The 26,622-nt window shown below is 36.6% G+C and overlaps 1 protein-coding gene across 1 annotated transcript in view; it reads right to left on the reverse strand.

Annotated features, from left to right (window-relative positions):
- Nucleotides 1-878: 878 nt before the first annotated feature.
- The window catches only part of cnnm1 (cyclin and CBS domain divalent metal cation transport mediator 1), a 31,621-nt gene continuing 5,877 nt past the window's right edge, over nucleotides 879-26,622 (reverse strand). The window contains exons 2-10 of the mRNA XM_082154441.1: nucleotides 21,883-22,026; nucleotides 17,124-17,264; nucleotides 16,683-16,852; nucleotides 15,703-15,802; nucleotides 13,643-13,788; nucleotides 11,309-11,537; nucleotides 8,523-8,627; nucleotides 7,382-7,492; nucleotides 879-3,823 (exon numbers count right to left, since the gene is read on the reverse strand). Coding sequence (XP_082010567.1) covers nucleotides 3,744-3,823; nucleotides 7,382-7,492; nucleotides 8,523-8,627; nucleotides 11,309-11,537; nucleotides 13,643-13,788; nucleotides 15,703-15,802; nucleotides 16,683-16,852; nucleotides 17,124-17,264; nucleotides 21,883-22,026 — 1,226 coding nt within the window. The 3' untranslated portion in view covers nucleotides 879-3,743. The remainder of the gene's footprint in view (nucleotides 3,824-7,381; nucleotides 7,493-8,522; nucleotides 8,628-11,308; nucleotides 11,538-13,642; nucleotides 13,789-15,702; nucleotides 15,803-16,682; nucleotides 16,853-17,123; nucleotides 17,265-21,882; nucleotides 22,027-26,622) is intronic.

Genomic DNA, 26,622 nt, shown 5'->3' on the forward strand with positions numbered 1-26,622 from the left:
CAATGAAATTTACCTATTAATTGTCATTTAAGTGAAATTACTGAACTTAAATATACGAGCTTGATAAAAATGATCATTCTAGAAGAAAATTTCAGATGGCACTTAGAGGCTTTTGCATCTGAACTCTTCATATATACATGCAAATATTTCTTAAATATACTGTATACATGCATGTGTGTGTACTTATATATACAAAATAATTATACACAGTACACACACATTATGTAAACACAAACTTTTATTTTGGATGCGATTAATCGTTGTACAGACCCATGTAGCAAGAGAAATTTGATGATTTTGATCTAAAAGTTTCTCATGAATGAAAAGTGGATCTGTGTATAAATACCATAAAATCCCTTTTGTAGTATTGGTTAAAATCAGCATGAAACGGAGGTTAGAATAGAATAGAATAGAATAGAATGAGACATTTATATAGCGCTTTCATATGTACTACTGTACACCCAAAGCGCTTTACAATCATATCAGGGGATCTCTCCTCAACCACCACCAGGTTGTGATAGTCTTTTCTTCCCGTTAGTGACATATACCCGAGTGAAACGACCTCTCGAACATGAAATATTGTAGGAGGGCCTTGATTTTGTCCATCAGGAATTGATAAGATGGTTGTGGTTTGCTATTGGTCAATCTAATATGAGTGACAGTTTGTCCCGCCCTCACGCCATTAAACACATCATCACAGGAGAGATGTCACTGTAAGAGGGAAGGGGTTCATTTTGATTAAAGATTACGAGGGCACGTGAATTTCACCAAAATTATGTGCACGGATAATTCATTTATATTAAATACTGCAATAAAAATGTCAATCTTGATTTCACGGTGACTTCATTGTACTGAAAAAAGATGTTTTCCAAGACATATTTGATTCAAATCTTAATTTATTGGGAAGCTAGTGGTACTTTTCATACTAAAAATACCACATCACGACTTAATAGAACATTTGATATTCTCTTTTTATATATATATATATATATATATATATATATATATATATATATATATGTCCTTTTTTAAATAAATTCATTCACAATTCATCAGGTGCTTTCAAATAGAAGTCTTTGTAAACTCTGTAGAAACATATATCTATCCTTCGGCCAACCCCACTGCACAGAGAGCGAGAGCTGGAGAGGATTTCCTCCACGTCTTTAGCAAATACCTACAGTTTAAGGCTTAAATATACACGTCGTTTAAAGTGTTGTCTCAGTGGATTTTGTGCATGTCTAGTCTTGTCAATCAGTGCTCGTGTTTGTTTGGATGGGTTGATTCAGACGTCAGCATGCGTCACTCAGTCCACCCTGCAATGCAGCACTGTGACGTGAAAAGGGCTGTTCCTCTTTCTTTCTCTCTCTCTGTCAGCATGTGCTCTCCGTACAGTGGCTTTAGCTCACAGTATTGCACAACACAAAGTGTCCATGTGGCCTGAAAGCGAGCAGGCACATTCAGTTCACTCCAGCTCAACAAGATGCAAAGCAACTTTATAAAAGGGGCTAGCCTGGTTATTGCTATTAAAAGTTACTAGGGATAAATATCATGGGAGAAGAAACAGACATCCAGTTTTTTCCAGCTTGAGTCTTTGTGCTTTCTTTGTTCGACTCCCTGGGGGTGCCATATAGGTCACTGTTAGCAAAGAGGTAAAAAGAGTCTCGCTTGTCGCCCGACAGTCTATATCACCAGTGTCTGCTGCATGCATGCAGGAGAAAGGTATTAACTTGACATACTCGGTATAGAACAGCCTTTCATGCAAAACACATCCAAGCCCCTATAATCCTATGGCATAATGTAATCATGTGACCTGTTGTTGGCAGGGATGAGCTGATTGGTTAGTTCGTCATGATCATGGCATGCTGGGAAAAGTCATGGCAGTGAAGCAGTAATGGGTGCTCAGGTATTTATATGATGTTTGGGTGATTGTACTCTACGTTTGAGGTCAGGATTTTATTTTTTTATATTTTTTTTATATAAGGATGCTATTTTTTTTATTTGATCAAAAATACAGTAAAAACAGTTAGATTGTGAAATATTATTACAATTTTAAATAACTATGTTCTATGTTAATATATTTTAGAATTTAATTTATTCCTGTGACGGTAAAGCTGAATTTTCAGCATCATTACTCCAGTCTTCAGTGTCACATGATCCTTCAGAAATCATTCTAATATGCTGATTTGATGCTCAAGAAACATTTCTTATTATTAATAATGTTGAAAACAGTTGTGCTGCTTAATAAATTTTTTTTCACGATTATTTTTTTTTTCACGAAAGTTTTTTTTTTGACAGCATTTATTATAGAAATAGAAATTATGTTACATTATAAATATCTTTACTGTCACTTTTGCTCAATTTATGCTTGCTGAATAAAAGTATTAATGTAAATGTAATTTCTTTCAAAAAACACAAAATCTTACTGACCCCAAACTTTTGAACGGTGGTATAAATATGAATGCCACATAAAAAGGCTCTTAAAATGTACACAAAATATGAAGTTTAGAGATGAAATTCGCATAGAAGTATGCTCATGGAATGAAACGTGGGTTCGATTTTCAACATGTTGCAGCAAATAACGTAGTACTCTATAGTTTTCAGTTTTGAAAGGGCTGAAAAGCAAAAAAAAAAATAGGCTTCTTGCATGATTTGGATATTGCTTATTATTTTATATATATATATATATATATATATAATTTTTATATCAATGCTTCAAGTTTGTTCAAGTTATGGCTTGCGCATATTCTAACTATCTATATTTCATACATTAAACACAATGCTAATCTAATAATAATTATACTGCTGTTTGAGAAAAGCATGCCAATATAATAAATGTTAATTTTAGACAAATAAATCTATTGTCAAATATATGTGATTGGACCATTAGCACTGGCATCTCGGACTATTTAAAAAAAAAACTATTCAAATATGGCCTAAAATAGCTCAAAAAGAAAAAGAAAAGCCATATCACTTTGTACCCTGTGCTCTCAGCGCGAACGGAAGTGCAAAAATAAAAGCAAAATGATAAGAAACCAACATTAAATATTCATTCTTTTGAAAACAGAAAATAGAAAAAAAAATTCTGACAGCACTTACCTAATATAGGTATTTTTCCCTCTGTCAACCATTTAGCTATTCAACAGAATATGAAATAAATGGGTCTGATCTGTCTCAAAGTGCTTTGATATTAATAAATTCATCTTAACTGATTTCCAGGCACAGCCTGACAAATACTCCTGACTTAATATGATATAAAATCACACAATAAACACTTTGATTCAAGAGAATTCTACTGACAAATGACCACGTTTAGAGACGTACTAAAAATGCTGCCGTCTCATTGGTCAGATGGTTGGCTTCATGTATCCAGGCTTGTGCTTGCTGGCTTTGCCCGGGTCAGAGGTCAGACTGTCATAACCACAGTGACTGGAGATGACATCATCATAAACCGGCATTAAAACTGTAGTATATCAATGGTTATGTAGCATTTCGTCAATTTAAAAAAGCATGTCTTGCTGCATGTTGGAAATTTCAGGTTTGTTGAAACAGGCATTGAGCGTCGTCCAGTTTCAGTGCTGAAGGCAAGGCTTTATGATGCTACATCCTGTTGTGGTGGTCTGTGGTTGTGCTTTCTCTCTCTCTCTCTCTCTCTCTCTCAAGATCCAGAGGAAGGCTGGAGAGGATTTCACATTTGTCGGAGAAGCAGGATAGTGCGAGAGAGAAGCAAACCCATCAAATGAATGCTAGGTCTTCACCTGTGAATGTTCAGGATTGTCCTCCAAAGGTTTATCTCCATCCCGAGACTTCTTTCTTTTTTTGTTGCCTGGAGAGTAGAAAGTGAAATGTAAAATGCCTAGTTTTGAACTGACATGAAAATCTTAAAAGCTGGCAGTCGATGGATAATTTTGCGTTTTTTTTGCGTACAGGCGACAACATTGTCGAAGTGATTCCCGTTCAACACAGATCCACAAAAAGATGAAAAATACTGTATTATGTATTCCAGGCCAGTAGTTGGCGATGCCACTTTGTATTTTTTAATGCGCCTATAGACTGAGCCCATAATACGCATGCGCATGACATCACGGTTTTCACGAAAATTTGCATTTTTGTAGTTTACACTGAGATGACAACGGTATCGTTTTCAAAAACTTGCACTTTGAAGCTCGTTATAAAAAGTTTGCGCTTTTTGCAACACTGTTGTTGTGTAAATTAACGGCCAAAACACATAAAAAGTGTTCCGTTTTTAGTTGAAAATGGTGTTGTGTAAACGGCCTTTAATAACCAGGAGAGTGAGGTTTGATTTATTGATAGTTTGATAAAGTCATGTTTGAAATTAAACAAAAATTAACATTAAATATTATGTATTTAATTAATAAAGATAAAAATATTTTATTATTATATATAGTTTTTGACCTGGATATCTTAAATTAAAAGTTGTCAGTTGTTAAACAATTTTGTAATTTTTGTCTTATATGACTGATTGAAGTCTGGAAAAATGTTGCCTGGTCTGATGAGTCTCGATTTCTGTTGAGACATTCAGATGGTAGAGTCAGAATTTGGCGTAAACAGAATGAGAACATGGATCCATCATGCCTTGTTACCACTGTGCAGGCTGGTGGTGGTGGTGTAATGGTGTGGGGGATGTTTTCTTGGCACACTTTAGGCCCCTTGGTGCCAATTGGGCATCGTTTAAATGCCATGGCCAACCTGAGCATTGTTTCTGACCATGTCCATCCCTTTATGACCACCATGTACCGATCCTCTGATGGCTACTTCCAGCAGGATAATGCACCATGTCACAAAGCTCGAATCATTTAAAATTGGTTTCTTGAACATGACAATGAGTTCACTGTACTAAAATGGCCCCCACAGTCACCAGATCTCAACCCAATAGAGCATCTTTGGGATGTGGTGGAACGGGAGCTTCTTGCCCTGGATGTGCATCCCACAAATTTCCATCAACTGCAAGATGCTATCCAATCAATATGGGCCAACATTTCTAAAGAATGCTTTCAGCACCTTGTTGAATCAATGCCACGTAGAATTAAGGCAGTTCTGAAGGCGAAAAGGGGTCAAACACAGTATTAGTATGGTGTTCCTAATAATCCTTTAGGTGAGTGTACATACAGTATATATGCCCCCTTCGTAAATATCAGCAAAAAGGGTTGTGAAAATAAATATGCATTATTTATCCTTTTTATCTTTCATTTAATTAAAGTCTAACCTTTCATTGAAGTACAACAATTTTGAAATAAATGTTTTTCTCCAATGCATGTTGGCCAAAATTATTAGCACCCCTATAGAAATTCCTAATAGTCAAATATCTCTGAAGTATATTCCCATTAATATTGACATTTTTTAGCACACCAGGGTGACTAGGAACATGAAATTATCCTGCCATGACTTCCTGTTTCACAGGAGTATAAATATGAGGAAACACAAAGGCCGAATTCCCTTCATCATCAATGAAGAAAAAATCCTTCTCGCTCATCCAAAAACAAACTCCAGCATATTCAGTTGTCAGACACGACTGGAACATCAAAAGGGACCAGATTTGATGGACAGTTTAAACTAAAAAAAGAGCTTTTTGCCAGTAAACCAACCAGATGGGCTTGGTGCAAAGAGGGATAAAAAGTACCCCATGCCCACAGTTAAATATACTGTTGGATCTTTAATTTTGTGGGCCTATTGTTTTGTTTTTTTTGTTGTTTTTTTACATGGTATCATGGATTCTAGCAAATACCAACAGATAAAAAATCAAAACCTTACGGCCTCTGCTAGAAATCTTATAATGGGCCATGTTTGGATCTTCCAACAGGACAACGGTCCAAAACAAACATCAAAATCAACACAAAAATGTGTCACTAAGCACAAAATGAAGCTTCAGCCATGAAGCTTCAGGTCCAGTTCCCTGACCCGAGCCCTATGGAAAACTGAAGAGGAGAGTGTATCAACATGGAGATGGGAATCTGAAGGATTTGGAGAGATTTTGTACGGAGGAATGATCTCTGATGTTCTTCAAGCTCATCAGGCATTAATAGAAGACTCAGAGCTTTTAAATTGGCAAATGAATGCTGCAAAATGTATTCAGTAAAAGGGGGACAATAAATGTGACCAATGTGTATGCAAAAAAAACATTTAAATCATAATGAGATTTACCGCCATTTTCAGTTGTTTTACTTCAATGAAAGGTTACATTTTTGTAAATTGTGATGGATGATTAAGGGAATTTGGCCTCATTATACTACTATGAAACAAGAAGTCACGGCTTTCATCTTCTTAGTCACCCTGGAGTGCTAAAAATTGTATGGGAATATACTTCAGAGATATTTTACTCAAAAGAATTTCTAGGGGTGCTAATAGTGGCAATGTGTATTAGAGAAAAACATTTATTTCAAAATGTGATTTCCCCCACTTTCAATTGTTTTACTTCAATGAAAGGTTAGATAAATTAATATTTATTTTCACAGCTTTCTTTGCTCATATTTACCAAAGGGGCCAATAATTCTGACCAATATATTTTTTTCTTCAATATATTAAAAAAGTAGAGCATGGCACCAGCAAAATCAAGGTTATAAGTTTGATTCCTAGCGACATTTAAATAAAATGTAAGTTGATTTGGATGAAAGTGTCTGCCAAATGCATAAATGTAAGTAGGAAACATCACTGAAATTGATGATGAAAGTGGTAAAACTTTACAATAAGGTTCATTAGTTAACATTAGATAACTATATTAGTTAACATGAACTAAGAATGAACTGCATGTATACAGTATTTATTAATCTTTGTTAATGTTAATTTCAACATTTACTAATACTTTAATAAAATATTGTGAATGAACTAACAATGAACAGCTGTATTTCTATTAACTAAAGTTAACAAAGATGAACAAATATAGTAACAAATGGATTTCTCATGGTTAGTTCATGTTAGTTAACACATTAACTATGTTAACTAATGAACCTTATTGTAAAGTGTTACCATGGAGTTTTGCTGAAGCACCAGCCTCCCACACAATAGTTTTTTTAACAGCAGGGATGAATCTTGTTAAAAAAAAAAAATTTTTTATTCCAGGAGCAACAAAGGCTTCTGGCCCAGAAACATGCCCTACTTGCGCAAATAACATTGTTCTGAGTGACTTGTCTTTTTTATTAATCAGATATGTGGGCTGCAGTTTGTCTGGCTAGTTGCTAGGAAACAGATGGAGTTTGAAAATGCAGAGTAAAAGCAGGTGTGTGTGAGTGTGTGTGTGTGTGTTCAGCTGTAAACTCAGGTGTCGTGTCATTACGGGGTGGATTCCCAAATATAGAAACATTTTTCAGCAGAGTATAGGGACGGCTGTGTGTTTGATTCAGTCAAGTGATTGGCAGCTGATACACACTCAGTTTCCGGAGCAGTTTTTTCCCCAGGTTCTCATCCGAGCCGCCCAGAGAGTAAGAGCTGATGAGCTGGGATGTAGACAGGTCCGTCTCCACGGGTACGGCCGAAGCATCTGAAATAGATCGGACACACTATGACAGCAGGCCATGATCACATGACAAACTGAGCTGGCGAGTGATTGATTCAGCGACTGTTCTCTGATTAATTGATTCCTGATTCAGTAATTCCTGTTAACCTCCAGTCATAACAAGCAGAGCAGAAATGGACAGTTCTATAGCCTGATGTCAACATTCCTCTGCAGGTCATATAAACAGAGACTAGAGCGTATGCATTTCCTCTCCCTGCAGTCTGTCAAACGTCCCTCTCGCTGTCAAACAGCCACTCCAATGTTTGAAAGTTTGGGTGCATTTACTCAGAGAGCAGACCACCACCCTTCTTAAAAGGACATTTCACCCAAAAATGTATATTGTGTCATTATTTACAAACCCAGACTCAAGTAATTTTCTAACCTGTTATACGGTTGAACAGGTTTTCCCAAATCACGGAAGTGACCTTGACGTCCGGGTTAGCGGTAGCATAAGCCATCAGGCAAGTGTTATTTAAATAAACTCCTGATGTACTTACAAACTTTCCAATGCCTCGTTTTATGAGTACAGAACCTATTTGTACTACTGTATAAGTTTGGTACCATTCCGGGCATTATTAGTGGGGTAATTTATGAGATACAACCTTGGATCCATTAGCGCCTGCCGCCTGCACTAAGCCATTCGGATGATATCTCTAAATAAGCTTTAACTTTAATAATGTTCGACCAAGGGAAAAAAGCTTCTTCAACCAAGGGAAAAAAGCTTGAGGTCATGGTGCAAAGGACCCTAGGTTGAAATTACTCCCAACCATCCTTTTAAATAAATAAATAATGACATTTTGGGTGAACTATTCATTTGGAATTTGAAAATTATTTATGCAATAATGACAATGATTTATGTTCACCTGACCAGGAGTTTGTTCCAAATGCAACTTTTGATTTCATTTTCTAGTAGCTTTTATATACATTTTTGGACTTAATGAGGTAATCACTGTATACTGGTGCATAATAATATTGTCATGGTTTTGCTTCAGAACTCATCCTTCTATTCACCCACCAGTTCCTTCTTTTCTCTCCACACGATTCTCTCTAATATATGGGATGTCATCCATACGGAGGAACACAGAGTCACTGGGGCTCTTCTGTCCATCTGACTTACTCCCTACAGGGGGAGACAGAGAGACACAGTCAGATGATCACACAGGAAATAAGCAAGACATCAGTTTATAGTACTATGTACTATAAGTGTATGAGTAAAAAAAAAGTATGAACAATCAAAGCTTTGAAGTAAATTTTAGCAACTGTCTTTTCACATGAAAATGAAATGGTTTGGCAGACAATTTTCTGGAATAGCATGGGTTACTATTTCTGCAAAATATGCAATGTTATGCAGCTAGCTAATATGCAATTCTGAGTTGAGTCACATTTCCTATTGAAACAGAAAATGTCTAATTGTTTGCTGATTATGATGTATGATTACTGTTGTATAATTCGATTGGTGGCATGTGGTATTTATAATTCTGACTGAGGAGATATTTTCATTATAGAAAGCATCTATTGGACAAAAATATATATCCATCAATATTTTTGAAGAAAGAGAAAGACCATTTTTAATGCATATAGGCCCATATCTGTATATTTTATTTAGTTTGTTTTGACAGTTTTTATGAATACACGCCCTCGGACAACCTCAAGCCTTCAAACTTGGACGAAAAGCCAAACAGTTCTGATTTCATTAGGATTTTAAGTAAAACTCTGCATTGAATTCCGGCTGTGATGGTGGAACAACATTGTGAAGTTTGCTATCAGTACTACATGCACAGTACATTAAATATTTACAGTAGCCTTTGATATAAATGCAAACATTGATGTGATCTTGTTTAACAGTGTAATTTGATTACCCTGCATTTGATCCTGTGAACACTTTAAGACAGATTTAATTTATTAGTGGAAACTGAATTCTGTTTTGACATTATAAGTGATTTCTAGCTTAAGAATCAGAGTTAAAATTTGTCACACAAAGTCTGATTAGTTTTACTGCTAAGAGGATTAGAGTTCGGCCTCGGCCATCTGTCTTGTTTTGCGCTTGGAAGCTGTAAGAAACGTCTTAATTATAATCATCAACATGCATTATCTGCGTCCTCAGTTTCCACAAAGATTAGGATTTTTTTATTTTTTATTATTTAGAATGTATGTAAGTGAAAGTGAAAGTGACACGTGTACGGCCAAGTATGGTAACCCATACTTGGAATTTGACCTCTGCATTTAACCCATCCAAGTTAATGCACACACATTAGGAGCAGAGTAGTGAGTAGTTAACACACACACACTGCAAACGTGGATACACACACCCAGAGCAGCGGGTAGCCTTTGTGTGGCGCCCGGGGAGCGATTAGGGGTTAGGTGCCTTGCTCAAGGGCACCTCAGTCATTTCCCACCGGCTCTGGAATCAAACCAGCAACCTTTGGGTCACCAGTTCAACTCCCTAACCACTAGGCCATGACTGCCCTTAAAGTGGCCATATTATGCTTTTTTAAATATTAATATGTGTAATATAGCTGTTTGTGAGCATCTACTTTGCCTCGCCCTCAAACACTGTACTTGTAGCTGAGAGGTTGGTTCGTGTTGTCGACATGTAGGGAAGACACTGTTTTCAGTGCTGCGAATCCACTTCGCATGCTCTTCAAAGGGATGAGGACCGTCTGACCAATCAGAGCAGAGTAAGCTCGCGGAAAGGAGGGGTTTAGAGAGACTGAATCTTCAAACAAATCGTTTCAGACTCTTTGAGAAATTAGGTGATGTGCAATGTATATTATGAGAAAATGTAAGTGTTTTTTGACCTTGGATGCATATTGTAGGAGACATCCAAAACAAAATGAAGAACCTTTAAAATAGCACAATATGGGCAATTTAAGATGACTTGACATTGATGGTTATGATTAAATTTGACTATATTAAAACTGTATAAAACAACTTTCTTAGTGTTCCTCAAACAGTGGCTTACACTGTGGTTGTGCAATCGCAGCCAACTTCATAAAATATCAGATTCAGAACCTTTATAGATGAGCTTATATGTGACCCTGGACCACAAAACCAGTCACATGGGTCAGTTTGTTGAAATTGAGATGTATACATCATCTGAAAGCTGGATAAATAAGCTTTCCATTGATGTATGTTTGTTATGATAGGACAATATTTGGTTGAGATATGACTATTTGAAAATCTGGAATCTGAGGGTGCAAAAAAATCAAAACATTGAGAAAATCTCCTTTAAAGTTGTCCATTTATGTTCGCGATTGTGCTGCATTCACTCACAAAAATAAATGTTTTCTATATTTACGGTAGGAAACTTACAAAGTATCTTCATGGAACATGATCTTTACTTAATATCCTAATGATTTTTGGCATAAAAGAAAAATCGATAATTTTGACCCATACAATGTATTGTTGGCTATTGCCACAAATTTACCTGTGCGACTTATGACTGGTTTTGTGATCCAGGGTCACATCACAAAACCAGTCATAAGTCGCACAGGTATATTTCAGATTTTCAAATAGTCGTATCTCGGTCAAATATTGTCCTATCCTAACAAACATACATCAATGGAAAGTTTTCAGATGATGTATAAATCTCAATTTTAAAAAATTGACCCATGTGACTGGTTTTGCGGTCCAGGGTCACATATAATCTGTCATATAAAGCTTTCGCTGACTGTTATCTAGCTCCAGAGTAAAAAAATATATTCCAGTGTCAAATTGTTTTAATATTTATTTGCTGCCTGACAAACAACCAAACAGACCTGAGAAATTCAGACGCTGTAAACTTAAAGCGAATGCACTCACGGACTATGCGGTTTCTCTCGTTGAGGGTGGTGGTGCTGTCTGGCTGTCTGAGCTGGTGGAATCGGGTCAGACTGGGCCGCGGTTCAGTCAGAGGAAGGGCGATGCTGTTGGAACGTGTCTCGGGGATCGTCATTCTCCCCCCAGGAGCTTGACTGTCTGCATCGGGTGTTTGCGGAGAGATGTCCATGCGTGTAGCTGTCAGGGCGTTCTGATAATGGTTACGAGTGATCTGGAAAGAATGACAGAAAATATTGAGATCATTTTTTCAATACATATCTCATAATACTATGTTTCTATTGTAGTATTAGAATATTTATATAAGCATTATTTATTATCGTTGAAAAGTATTTGTTTGTTTTTTTGGAGCAAAGAGAACACTGGAAATAAAAGTTTGGTGCAAGTCCTTGGTTCATTCTTAAAGAAAACTGGGTCTGGGTCATATTGCGCCTCAAAAGAAATTATATTTTTAATAAAGAAAATGTATTTTCTTTTTCATTCACCCTAAATTCGCATTATTGTAATTTCATATAATACACCAATACAGTAAAAAACGTAATATTGTGAAATATTACAATTTTAAAAAACTGTTTTCTATCGTAATATATTTTAAAATGTAATTTATTGCTGTGATGGCAAAGCTGAATTTTCAGCATCATTAGCCTACTCCAGTCTTCAGTGTCACATGATCCTTCAGAAATCTTTCTAATAATATTAATATTAATATTAATAATGGTTCTTATTATTATCAATGTTGAAAACAGTTTTAGCTGCTTAATATTTTTGTGGAAAATGTTTTATTTTTCAGTATTATTCGATGAACAGAAAGTTCAAAAGAGCAGCATTTATTTGAAATAGAAATATTTTGCAACACTATAAATGTATTTAGTCACTTTGTATCAATTGAATGCGTCCTTACTGAATATATACATTATGATCATATTGGATGTACTGAATTTAATGCTAGTAAATATTTGATGATGTATTTATCATTTCATTTATGAAAATATTTTTTTGAAACTTCTGGTTTAATTTAAAGGGATACTCCACTTTTTTGGGATACTCCCCCAGAGTTAAACAGTTGAGTCTTACCGTTTTTGAATCCATTCAGCCGATCTCCGGGTCTGGCGGTACCACTTTTAGCATAGCTTAGCATAGATCATTGAATCGGACAGGGCCATTAGCATCTCTCTCTCCAAAAAATGACCAAAGAGTTTTGATATTTTTTCTATTTAAAACTTGACTCTTCTGTAGTTACATCGTGTACTAAGACCGACGGAAAATGAAAAGTTGCGATTTTCTAGGCTGATATGGCTAGGAACTATACTCTCATTCCTGCGTGATAATCAAGAAACTTTACTGCCGTACCATGAGTCCAGCAGGCGTAATGATATGACGCAGCGCCTGAAAATAGTCCCCAGCTCGGTAACTTCCAACGTGACCGGGACTAAGTTTGTGTAACCTATTAGACCTATTTTTAGGCGCTGCGTCATATCATTACGCCTGCTGGACTCATGGTACGGCAGCAAAGTGTCTTGATTATTACGCAGGAATGAGAGTATAGTTCCTAGCCATATCAGCCTAGAAAATTGCAACTTTACATTTTCTGTCTGTCTTAGTCCACAATGTAACTACAGAAGAGTCAAGTTTTAAATAGGAAAAATATCGAAACTCTTTGGTCATTTTTTTGAGAGAGATGCTAATCGTCCTGTCCGATTCAATGATTTATGCTAAGCTATGCTAAAAGTGGTACCGCCAGACCCGGAGATCGGCTGAATGGATTCGAAAACGGTAAAACTCAACTGTTTAACTCTGGGGGAGTTGTAAAATGAGCCTATTTCCAAAAAAAGTGGAGTATCCCTTTAAAAATTGAATTTATTAGCAAATTTATACAACAATGGACACATAACGGTAATTAATATGATTAGCCTTTGGCTTGAATATCAAACCGCTAATAATGTCTTGCTAATGTTACACAAACCATGTTCCTGTTCGCCATCTCAGAGTCTCAGCTGACTTCTAAAAATCAGCATCATTAGAAACGTTCTGAACATCATAGAAAGTCAGTGGAGAAAATCCCCATCCCGCAAGTTGACGGGATTGGATACATGTTTGTGACGGTATGAAACAGGGGCTGTTCAAAACCACATTTTTGAGACTGTCTTTGGTTCACTGCAGTTTTAAGGAGAAAATACACATCAATGCTGTTGATTGATGAATTTGAACATGGTTTGTCTTAAAGCATGTTAAAAACACCACATAGACATATAAACAACAATAAAACCTTGATTTTCACCACAGGGGTTCTTTAAATTCTCTCAGGATAATCAAATGTACCTTAATGATCTGTAGGTCTGTGAGCTGACGAACTGAATAGTCTGGTATATACGGTCCTGCACTGATGCTCAGTTGACCCAGGCTGCCTCCATGGATCGTAGTATCCGAATGATTGAGGCCGCTGCTCCGCGATGGTGACCTGTGGACTGGATCACAGAGATTCAGTTGATTATTGCTTAAATTATTGCCACAGATATTTAGACACTCCTTTCCTCAGCATATCAAGAGTCTATTACACAGTCTAGAACTTAGACTGTACAGTATAGTGTATATTGTATATTTTTGTATACTTAGCTTTAGTGGAATCATTCAAAAGTAATAGTTTGACTTATTGATACTATTATAGACGATGCATTTTTCAAAGGTAATATTAGTTTTTAGAGGTTTTTCAATGAAGAAAAACACCAAACTGTTGTTTTATAATGAATTAAACACCTTTGAGTGAAATATATATTCATATTAATAGGCTATTTTTAATTTGTTTATGCATAAAACAATTAAAACACTCTGCTTAAGACAAAATACACTCCTAATAAAGATACACTCTCTTGAAAGAAGTCTTATATTACCTATTCTAGTTTGAACACACAAAAAAGTTGCTACCTTCAATTTTTTTAAGTACAATCAACTCGGATGTTTAAGTCACTTCAACTTAAATTACATTAAACTGATTAAAAAAATGTGTTGAATCTTGTATAGCTGAGTTAAATGTATAGCTTGTATAGCTTGTCATAAATGATTGATCATATAATTTTTTACAGTGGCTTGTTTCAAGGATTTTTAGACAATTTAACTTCAAATTTGGAGCGTGAACTTGGACTTGAAAATTTGGACTTGCAGTGTTGAAAAAATGGAAACACTTTTTAGTGTTGACAGATTAAAAAAAAAAAAAAAAAAAAAAAAAAACTTGTCCTGCACCACACACAGGATCTCTTTGGCTTCATTTTAGATGCCCATTTGTAATATCTCATTAGCAAAGAATGAGGTCCTGGACGGAGTGTGTTGGAATGTGTGTTTTCATCTGCGGTGTGGCTTTGTGTGTCTACATCACTGAGAGACACTGATAAACCTCACCAGAGAGACAGACTTTGACACAGACACTTGGTTTAACTTAGATTTAACGCACATTTGTTCTGAATTAATCTCTTCAACAAGGGCTAAAGGCTCCATCCTTGGAGTTATTTTTGCATTTTCGTGACGCTAAGCTTATGAGATTTTCATCCTTATATAATAACGTGCCAATTTTTGCCTGAGTGGGCAGACGAGAGTTTCTCTCCCGCTGTAATTACCCGACTCTACTCTCCAAAGATTTACATAGCCGCTCTGTTTAGATTTTCTGCTTTAATTATCTCTGGAGAGCGTTGCTAGAGGGGTCACGTATGCTCCGCGTGCTCAACGCCTAGCACAGTTTTTTAATTGCTCATTAATATTTTTAACGCAGGAAAATCTTCTTCAAGATATTCTGGAAACTCAAGTTGATTTATCAAATGAGACTCTGTTCAGCTCCAGTGATGTATTCTGATAGTATTACAATGCTCCTATTATGCTTTTTCAGATATTGCCTTTCATGTAGTGTGTAAGATAGTGTTTTGTGAATGTAAAAGGACTGCAAACTCAAGATCAAACTGCACGATAAATGTCTCCCACACGAAACTGCCTGAAATCCAGCATTACTTCCTGCTCAAACCTAACAAATTTGCATAATGCCAGCCTAAGTTCTTCATTGGCTGTCCACGAACAATGACGCCATCATTACTGTTTGTATCACTGTGTATAAAAGTGCTGAGGAAGCATCCGGAGCTGAAATTCAGAAATGGCAATGGCCGTTTAGTTTCCAACACGCGCTGTAAGCTGTAGACCAATCACAACAGACTGGGCCAGCTGACCAATCAGTGCAGAGTAGGCTTTCGGAAAGGAGGGGTTTATAGAGACCAATCCTTTATCGAGCCGTTTCAGACACTGTGAGAAAATAGGTGATGCTGCATTGTATATTGGGAGAAAATTCAAGTGTTTTTTTACCTTGGATGCATGTAAACCTGTTATAGAAGACCTTTACAAACCTGAGGGTAGGATGGCCATGATAGCAGGTAAGCTGTAGTATGTGAACGGCCCATTTTCAAACTTTAGTCCCTCTTTACCGATCTCTACCTCGACTCGACCCTGCAGCCAGAGAGAGATGAATCACACATTTATTCTGCTGAGACCATCTGAAATCAAGTTTGCATTAAAGGGATACTCCACCGTTTTTTCATATTAAACTATGTTATTCCCTTAACTAAGACGAGTTGATACATACCTCTCTCATCTCAGTGCGTGCACTTAATCGCTCTGACGCGCGGTGACACTCTGATAGTACAGTACTTAGCTTAGCCCAGTATATTCAATGGTATCTGACAGCAATGAATTTAGAAGTGACCAAACACATCAACGTTTTCCCTATTTCGGGAGCACTTTCGGGAGTAATTCGACTCTGCACAGTAAAAAGTCACGCCTGATCCTCTTCCTCTCACTTCTGTCAATAGTGGGAAGAGGATCAGGCGTGACTTTTTACTGCGCCGAGTCGAACTACTCCCAAAAGTGCTATTCCGCCATACATTATAGTTATCCTTTTTAACCCGCTTAGAAAAGCGCCACGTTTTATTTTGTGTCACCATACTTGATCGTATAACTACTCGTGTAACTGTTTTTAAATAGGGAAAAAGTTGATGTGTTTGGTCACTTCTAAATTCATTGCTGTCAGATACCATTGAATATACTGGGCTAAGCTAAGTACTGTACTATCAGAGTGTCACCGCGCGTCAGAGCGATTAAGTGCACGCACTGAGATGAGAGAGGTATGTATCAACTCGTCTTAGTTAAGGGAATAACAGTTTAATATGAAAAAACGGTGGAGTATCCCTTCCCTTTAATGAAAACTGAGCAAAGTAGCACTTTTACTCCACTTACAGTGGGGTCCAATAGTGAAAATGCTTTTATTTTGCATATGTATTTCAACATAAAAGTCATTTCGGAATGTATTTCAAAGCTTGTAGCGCTGCACCTGCAATATTAGGATGAAATAATCCACAGGCTTGTTGCGCAGGAAGAGGAAGTGCTTTGGCGATCGCTTGTTTTTCTCATCAAACTTGAGTTCCTGCAAAACGCTCGGGTGCTTGATCAGTCGCAGAAGGATCTTTTCTGAGAGATGCGTTGGCTTAAAAGGCTCTAATTCTACCGACAGGAAGGGAACAGAGAGAATCATTGACAGTGAAACACAGCGTTGTGATCTTTCACCATTTATTGATTATTTTCAAAGCTGTGCCAAATGAGTATACTATTGTCAAATAATTGTGTGCACATACTTTTGGCCATGCATTGAATGTGCTTTAGACTTAAAACAACATTTAAAATTTCATAAAACTTGAAACTATTAAACTTAAATTGATAATTAGCAAAGTTGACATACATTTGACTCTCTCCCACATCTGTGAATTGAGATTACCTGTGGCTAGAAAGCGATGTGTCGCGAGCAGAAGCTGTGGTGAAACTTTGACCTTCATTTCACTCTCTGAGAGTTTAAATATGGAGAAATCTTGCTGTTTCCTCTCATGGTGAGACACTCTCCTCTTCGAACGGTTATCAGCTGCCAACACACAACAGCAATGGATTATGTAGGCTTTACCGCAAACCAAGAAGCAGTAAACAAGAGCATTGCGAATATGTTTAAGATGTATAGAAAATAAAACTGTTAAATTGTTGTCCAGGTAATTTATACAATATTTAACTCCATATAATTGAATTAAATATAATGGAAGAACATTTTCAGGCTATTTTTGTATCGAGCCTTGATTTTTGGTTTTCAGCACAAAATGGGTGCAGTGAAATTATTTGCCATACTTTTTTATTTTTATATATTGATTTATTACATTTACAGTAAATGTTGTGCCAAAAAGACTCAGATGCACTTGACTGGAATTAACATGCTCAACAATTTTGTTAGGATTAAGGAATAAGATATCAAATCTGGCATGTGGTAGGCTATTTCAGTTTATTTTGGACTGACGTTTTATTGCAAAATTGTATTGCAAAGTGTCATACTTTTATTGCCATTTCAAATAACCAATATTAAATTATTTTAATTCACTATTTGTTTTTTTAAATAACTTAAAGGTACAATATGCAATAATTTTTTGCCGCTAGAGGGCGCTCAATCCAAACAACAACAACGGCGTAGCTTGATGACAATGAAGGAGCGTGGAATGATGGGAACTGTCGTTTTAAACTCCACCGTGGATGTAAATCAGTCAGACGGGAATCGAAAAATCATGTTCATGGATGAGGCTAAGTTCTATTTTTATAAATGTTGCGTTTAATGACATGCTTTTTGTGGCGAGGGGGGCGTGGTTCAGCGCGGTCTGTGATGGGAGAGAGAAGAGACGAGCAAGTAGGTCAAGTGCAAATGACGAACACCTGTGTCTTATTGCAGTATTATTGGCGTGGAGAGACTGCTTATAAGCCGCGCTGGAACGAGAGAGAGACTGGAGAGAAAATTGGACGCAAAGGAAGAAAACCGGTGGATCCGAGCTCTCATTTTTTAACTGTTTTGTGCCGTCGCGGTTGCCACAGTGAATGCGCGTTGTGCGCGGCTTTTGTTTGTTTTGCTTTATTTTAATAAAGTACGAGTCCCAGTCACGCTGATCCCTGTCTTCTTCCTTCCTGACTCTTAAACCTCATCACACTTTTATTTCATTAAAATGAATTAACCGCAAGAATAGTAAGGTTTAATACTAAATTGGTTATCATAGATGTTACTGTATTTGTTGAATTCATTGTTGTGATAACGCTGCGCAGTTTTACGTGTTCTAAACAACTGTTGTAAAAGTACATTCGAACATGCCCACATCATTTGCCAAAATACTGATTAATCTTTATGTATAACACATGCTATATTTATTTACATGGCCATAAACACCAGACGTGATAAACAATGTCAATAAACTAAACACAAATCTAAAGCAATAATACTTCCCTTACATAAACATAACTATTACCGAATGCTACATTTGGAAAATATAAAATTAAGCATGCTTTGTCGACAGAACCAGCTGCAATCGGTAAAGAATAATTGTGTACCATAACGACTGCAAGAAACAAGCTAACGTTTGTAGCTTGATAGACACTACAATTACAACTTCCGCATTTGTCCAGGACTCCACGCATTACGAGCGGAAACCGAGGGTAAAGCGGATATGACGCCATTGACTGGCGACTCCCAGCTCACCCCTGTTCTAACGCCCCGTTTCCTTGGTTAAAATCGCAATTTTCTCACGATTTAAAAATAGTTGGAAACATTTGGGATATTGTAAGTAATCAACTTAACAAAATATATAACACTGGCCTTGAGATTTTGGGATATTTTAATGCAAAATTCTTACATATTGTACCTTTAAACACAACAGTATTGTTTTACATAGTAATATTCAGCATGCTAATGGCATTGTCCCAGTAGCAGGACACTTGGCGTGCTTCTTTCCCAATCACGAATTTTAGAAATCATGGAAAAAATACTTTTATGAAATCAACTTCAACTTTGGACACAACTTGGTTAGATAATGGCTTTGATCAGTTTTAGAATACAAATTATTTTATAAACTAAAACGTGCTAAAAATATATGGTTACTGCAGCAGATATTAATAATAATAATAATAATAATAATTACAATGTTGTCATAACACAGAAGGATGCAACTTAGTTAATAATCTCCAAATAAATTTATTTTGAAGGTTTGGCAAACAATCGAAGTAAGCAGGTGAGAAACGGGTAGTTGTAGAAGGAATGGCAGTGGATAACAGTCTTATCTGTTGCTGATGCAGTGTTGGAGATACATGGCTAAAGCTGAAGGCAAACAACTGAAGAGTGAATCGTACAGGTGAGTGAATCGTACAGGTGAGTGAATCGTACAGGTGAGTGAATCGTACAGCTGAGTGAATCGTACAGGTGAGTGAATCGTACAGCTGAGTGAATCGTACAGCTGAGTGAATCGTACAGCTGAGTGAATCGTACAGGTGAGTGAATCGTACAGGTGAGTGAATCGTACAGGTGAGTGAATCGTACAGCTGAGTGAATCGTACAGGTGAGTGAATTGTACAGGTGAGTGAATCTTACAGGTGCGTGAATCGTACAGCTGAGTGAATCGCACAGGTGCCTGAATCGTACAGGTGAGTGAATCGTACAGCTGAGTGAATCGTACAGGTGAGTGAATCGTACAGGTGCGTGAATCGTACAGGTGAGTGAATCGTACAGCTGAGTGAATCGAACAGGTGCGTGAATCGTACAGGTGAGTGAATCTTACAGGTGCGTGAATCGTACAGCTGAGTGAATCGCACAGGTGCCTGAATCGTACAGGTGAGTGAATCGTACAGCTGAGTGAATCGTACATGTGAGTGAATCGTACAGCTGAGTGAATCGTACATGTGAGTGAATCGTACAGCTGAGTGAATCGCACAGGTGCCTGAATCGTACAGGTGAGTGAATCGTACAGCTGAGTGAATCGTACAGCTGAGTGAATCGTACAGGTGAGTGAATCGTACAGGTGAGTGAATCGTACAGGTGAGTGAATCGTACAGCTGAGTGAATCGTACAGGTGAAGTGAATCGTACAGCTGAGTGATTCGTACAGGTGAGTGAATCGTACAGCTGAGTGAATCGAACAGGTGAGTGGTCAGGTAAGTGGTTCAAGTTTGAACAATGAGACCAGACAATGTACAGTATGTCCTTATATCTGGTGCAGAGTTGATTAGGTGAATAGTGTCTGAGCTGGTGATGATTGTGGAATGCGTGCAGGTGGCGGACCAGAAAGGATTCTGGGAGATGTAGTGCTGAAGGTGACAGGGCTGGTGATTTAGGATTGTGACAAATGTAAAATCCTTTATAATGCACTTAATTAGCTATTTAATGGCAGGTTGTGACAACCTACCTCACTTTCTGGCAATTGCGATACGTCGTCACAAAAGGTCAAGATGGTATTAATAACTATAACTTATTTCCTGGGCGGTAACTGTAAAAATGTTCAAAAGTCATTTAGCAATTTAGCAGATGCCTTACAAATGAGGAATACAGCAAGCGAGTCATCATGAAGAGGCAAACAACGCAAGATGTGCTCAAAATACAAGTTTTAGACATTGCTTTGAGTAGCATAAACTAAAATTAAAGGAAAAAAGAAAGGATAGATTTTTTTTTGTGAATGAGGTTACGTTCCCACAGAAGAGATGAGTTTTCATCTGTCTTTTGAATGTTGTCAGGGATTCTGCATTCTGGATGAAGGTGGGGTGATCATTCCACCAGCAAGGAACTGTGAATGAAAATGTTCTGGAGAATGATTTTGTGCCTCTCTGTGATGGTACAACGAGCTATAATAGTCAAGACTTTAAGGTAAATTACCTTTCCAAGCTATCTTAAGAAATATTCACAGTAAAACATGTAACAACCAGTGCTGATAGTAACGCATTACAAGTAATGTGAGTTACGTAATCAGATTACTTTTTTCAAGTAACTAGTAAAGTAACACATTCCTTTTAAATTGACAACAAAATATGTTAGTTACTTTTTCACATAAGTAACACACGTTACTTTGTTTTCCTATTGACCGACAGCTCTTCTGTCACCATGTTGTGTGAAATCATGAGTAAGTGCAGAGACGTTGTGGGCGCTGGATCATCGAAGGATCATTTCACTTTTGGTGCGAAGGGGACTTTGCATTAGCCAAAAATAGCCCAGCCCAGCCCAAGTGGAAAAAAAAGTAATGCAAAAGTAATGTAACGCATTACTTTCTATCAAAAGTAACTAAGTAATGCAATTAGTTACTTCTTACTTAGGGAGTACCGCAATATTTTAGCACATTCCTTTTAAAAGTAACTTTCCCCAAAACGGTAACCCCAGTCTTCCCCTATTTTTAGCACTGTTAATTTAATTAAAAGCAATCTGATGATTGCAGAGAACAGGATTTGCCAGAAGACAAATAACACAGAGTTATGGAATCCAATAAGTGTGGTAATTATTTGTATCAGGGTCACAGTATAATTGACTATGCATGAGGAAGCAGCAGATATTAGCAGGTTTTCACAGTCAAATGCTCTATAATGTGTTTAGAGGAATATATTCTTCTTATTAGTCACCATTTTTGTAACTTTTAGATGTTTGAATGTTCACCTGAAGTTTTAATAATGATGGAAAGATGAGGCCAAGGATTTTAAAACACCTACTATAAAGGTCCGTTTCGTCCACAATCTCAGATTTGATGATTTCCTCGATGACGTCTTCCAGAGTGACGATGCCCATGACTTCGTAAAAAGGATCTCCTTCTCCTTCATTATTGACCCTCTGCACGATAGCCAAATGAGATTTCCCTTTAGTGCCAGAGAAAGACATAGGAGCATCATGGCAGGTTATGCAATTGGCATTTCATTTTATGATCATAATCCCCATCCTCATTTAAAACACAATAAAGCTAATTTCACAAAATTGCAGTGCTATTAAATCAATCCATGAATCAATAAAGTTATTATGCAAAGTGTGCAAAATCAATAGTCACATATAACTTTAGTAAATGATGCCCTGTCCATTTGTTTTACCCTTTTGTACGCATGTGCGGTTTCAGGTGCGTCTTTTGCATTGTAGCAGGAGTTGAACTTTGTCGCATGCCATAAAGAGTGCTTGATATGAAGGTTCATGACAGTTCCGAAGATCCAGACCTGACCTTATGTAAACAGCGTTGAAGGATTATGCAATGGGGTTTGGGAATCCCTGCGGCTATGATGATAAAGCTGACCAAGCTAAAAACCTGGGCCCGTATTCATAAAGAATCTTAATGCAAAGAGTAGCTCCTAGTGACAAAATTCTACGAAAATTCTTAGAAATGTGGGCGTTTACTCTTAAAATTAAAGAAAAAATCCTAGTAAAGAAAAGAGTAATTCAGAAAGCATCTTAACCCTTAAAAGAGGTCTTAAGGTCAAAATTGTTAGGAGCACGGACGAGGACTTTTAAGAGGCTTAAGAGTTTCTTTAGCAGAGGAGAAAATGGCAGAAAGACGAAGAGGGAGAAGAAATGTGTTGCAGACAATGAATAACAGTGAGTTAAGACGCTATAGATTAGATCGTGCAGGGATCATGTTTGTGACTGATCTTATTAGAGACACGCTAATATCTCCGATACAGCGCATATGCCATAGCGCCAGAAATGAAAGTAATCACTACATTACGATATTTGGCAACTGGGAAAATTCCATGTTTGATACATTAAAACCAACATTCAAACCACCACTTAAATAGACATGCCAGCAATTAGTGTAATTGGAAAGAGTGGAACAATTTTTATCATTCTAAGCCAAGCAAATACCTTATAGGAAATTAACAGCATGGTAAATAAAAATAAAAAGGATTTATATACACATATATAATGTGTGTGTGTGAGTGTGTGTGTGTGTGTGTGTGTGTGTGTGTGTGTGTGTGAGAACGGTCAAATAGGAAAAATTACGTATGTAATTTCAAAGTGAAGGCTTAGAATAGACCCTATACTTAAAATAACTTTTTTTTTCCCTTCTTGGACAACCAACCAATCACAGTCGTCAAAAGATTGTGTCATACATAGCAACGGGGTCAACCCCGCCTCCTCACTAAGATGAAAGTTTTTGTCTTTTCCTTACGCAGAGTTGCTCTCAGATCGTTCCCGAATCGCTTTTAAGCTAAGACTCCTACGTAAAAGTTTTTAAGCTAAATTAAAAGTTTTCTGAGAGGATTCTTAGAATCTTTATGAATACGGGCCCTGGAATCTGCAATTTGCTATTTTAAGATGCTCAGCCATTATTGGGCTTTCATTAGTTCATATTCCCCAATTTAATTAAATAATTATGATGCCTATCTCTGTTTCATATTATGAAGAATCATGTTCCCTGTGTTAATATACATTGCCATTTTTTCATTTTTTTATTCAGCAAGGATTCATTCAAGTCACAGTAAAGACATTTATAATGTTACAAAAGACTTCTATTTTTAAATAAATTCTGTTATTTTGAACTTAATCAAGGCATCCTGAAAAAAGGTATACAGAAATACAGTCTACAGAAATATCAAGCAGCACACTTGTTTTCAATATTGATAATAATAAGAAATGTTTCTTGAGTAGAAAATCAGCATATTATAATGATTTCTGAAGGATCATGTGACACCGAAGACTGGAGTAATGATGCTGAAAATTCAACTTTGTCATCACAGGAATAAATTACATTTTAAAATATATTGAAATAGAAAACATTTTTATTATTAGTTAATGTTTTTACTGTATTGATCCAATTTAACAGAATTTACTTATTCTGTACTTCCACAACATTGTGATGTCCAATAGATGACTTAATTTGAATGCAATACCATTTTAACAATGGCTATTCAATGTTTAGCAGATCCGTCTGAAGAGTCCCAACATTAAAAACTAGTAGTTGAAGTCTGGTCATTTCAGCAGTTTGATTTATCAATCTCATGTAATGTAAGGCATCTTTGCAAAGAGTCTGTTATTGAAATTCGGTACTGTTAAATCTATATTGGCACCAACAGCAAACCAGCAGCTTGTTTCTGCAGCAAAGTGCAGTATTTCATTTCATTTGCTAAGTGGGCTTTTACATTAGGATCTTAAAGGAACAGCAGCAGCAAAAAAAAGTCACAAAAAGCTAAATTGTGTTTTCATCACATACACAATGTTCCTTATACAATATTGTTCATTAAATTCCCAGACTGATTTCTGTTATTCATTAGATTTTTTATATAATTTCAGGCAAGGTTATTTTTGTAAACAAAAACTGAAATTAAGACTAAAACTATTGGTCAAAAAATATTTTCGAAAACGGAAATAAAACAGAAATTTCAACATGAATGAAAAACTAAAACGAAGCTGAAGCTGAAATTACCAAATAAGTATTTTCATCATAGACCTTATGCAAAAACAGCTGTACCTTGATTCCAGGTAAGATAATCATCGCATGTGAAACTTAATAATAAACAAGATACCACACATATGAGACAGGAGACCACACTGAGCAGAAAACGGAAAAAAACAATAAGCATATCTAGCCCACAAATAGACGAATTATCAACAAATGTCTTTTAAACAAAAGTAAACAAAATGTCTGGTCTGACATTTACTATGAGTATATGATATTAAAATATACAATAGACATAAAGCATAAATGTATCAGTACAAGAATAATATTTTAAAATATGAATCATTGAAATAACCATAAAATATGAATCATACGCACATTTTTTGTTCTTATACACTATATGTTTAAAAAGATTTGATCTTTAATATGAATGAGTATGAATTAATATTTTTTTACTTTTATACTTTTAAATAGTTTGAAAATTATACTTTGTTAAATCACAATTTTTTTTATTATTATTTTTTTTTTATTAAGAGGTTTGCACAAAAGTTAACTGTAAACTGTAAACATTCAACTTTGCTGGAATTAAATGACCTTACCTGGAAGTGTTTTGTTAACTAATATAAATGTGTTCAAAACTAAACTAAAAATAAAACTAACAAAACCATTAATGAAACTAGCTAAAACTAATCTGAAATTCATTGGAAATTTGAAAATATTAAAATAAAAACTCTTTTAAAAATGCAAACCTATAATAACCTTGATTTCAGACGGAGAGGATTAAATGATATAATCCTCAACCTTTTGATAGAGAGAACCTAAAGCCTCTCTCTCTCTCTCTCTCTCTCTCTCTCTCTCTCTCTGTGATCTCCATGGTAGCGGTGCACACTGAGTGAAAGTGAAGAGTTCTGCAGGAGTCAGGTGGAGAGCAAGGGCAATGCAGCACTCGGCACCATATACTCCTCAAAGCTGATGTGCAGGGAACCGCATTACATCACTACGCTGTTATATAACACACACGCGGAGCCGGGGGGTCTGAGCCCACACGGATGTCCCTGCGATTCCCTCAGCTGCTGTGCCAGCAAATGAACTCATTAAAGCTGGTACTCTACTCATGTGATGCGCGGCAGAGCAGTATGGTGAGAAATGCTAAATAAAGCACAGAGTGTAGCTGAAAATAGAAAGAAAAATACTGGAGAACTGACGAAGGAAATGCCTGACTGTTTTCTAAGAACTGCAAGTAAATGGATGATTTATGTTAAGTGAAATAGAGATGTATGTATGAACACTGACGAGCCAAAACTTTATGACCACTCATAGGTGAAGCATATTTTGTTGACTGTCTCCTAACAAGGCCACGTGTCAAGGTCTGGGTTAGATGGTAAGTGAACAATCATTTCTTGTGGAAAACATGTTGGATGCAGGAGAAATGGGCAGGGGTAAAGACCTGAACACCTTTGACGAGGGCCAAATTGTTATGGCAAGGCGACTGGGTCAGAGTAACTCTGAAATGATAAGGCTTGTGGGTTGCTCCCAGTCAGTAAATGTAAAGTCTGATTATTCGTTCAGAATACAGTAAGAAATAAGAACTATATCAATCCAGTAATGTCAACGATTTTTGGGGACCAAGCACTAAAAGATAGGCACCTATTATATTTGTTAGATTATTATTTTATGTTTTCTGTAATGGGATCTATGGCAACAACTATAATTCTCTAGCACCAATAGCTCAAAATTTCACATATTTTCTGAACTTGTGGATGAAATAGATACAAAATTCTTCCATTTCATTCCTTGGACTTGTTTCAGTTTCTGCACAGCTAGATATTTCGCCACTTTGATTATTATAATTTTTTTCTCTTCCTAATAGTTTGCCCAATTTTCACCACACCAGATCCTTTTCAGACAAAGCCTCGGCAACCTGAGCTGTACGAGTGTTTGGTTTTCAGCACCACTCTCTGCTTAAATCCCAATGGAATTGTTAGCAAATGTCAAACAGAAGTGATTCTGCAGCTTATAGTGATTTTGCAGACTGACACAAAATATTGTAGGAATGGTTGTCACAATGTCCTTA

The sequence above is a fragment of the Leuciscus leuciscus genome, assembly GCF_965113295.1.
Source record: "Leuciscus leuciscus genome assembly, chromosome: 22".
Classification (NCBI taxonomy): Eukaryota; Metazoa; Chordata; class Actinopteri; order Cypriniformes; family Leuciscidae; genus Leuciscus; species Leuciscus leuciscus.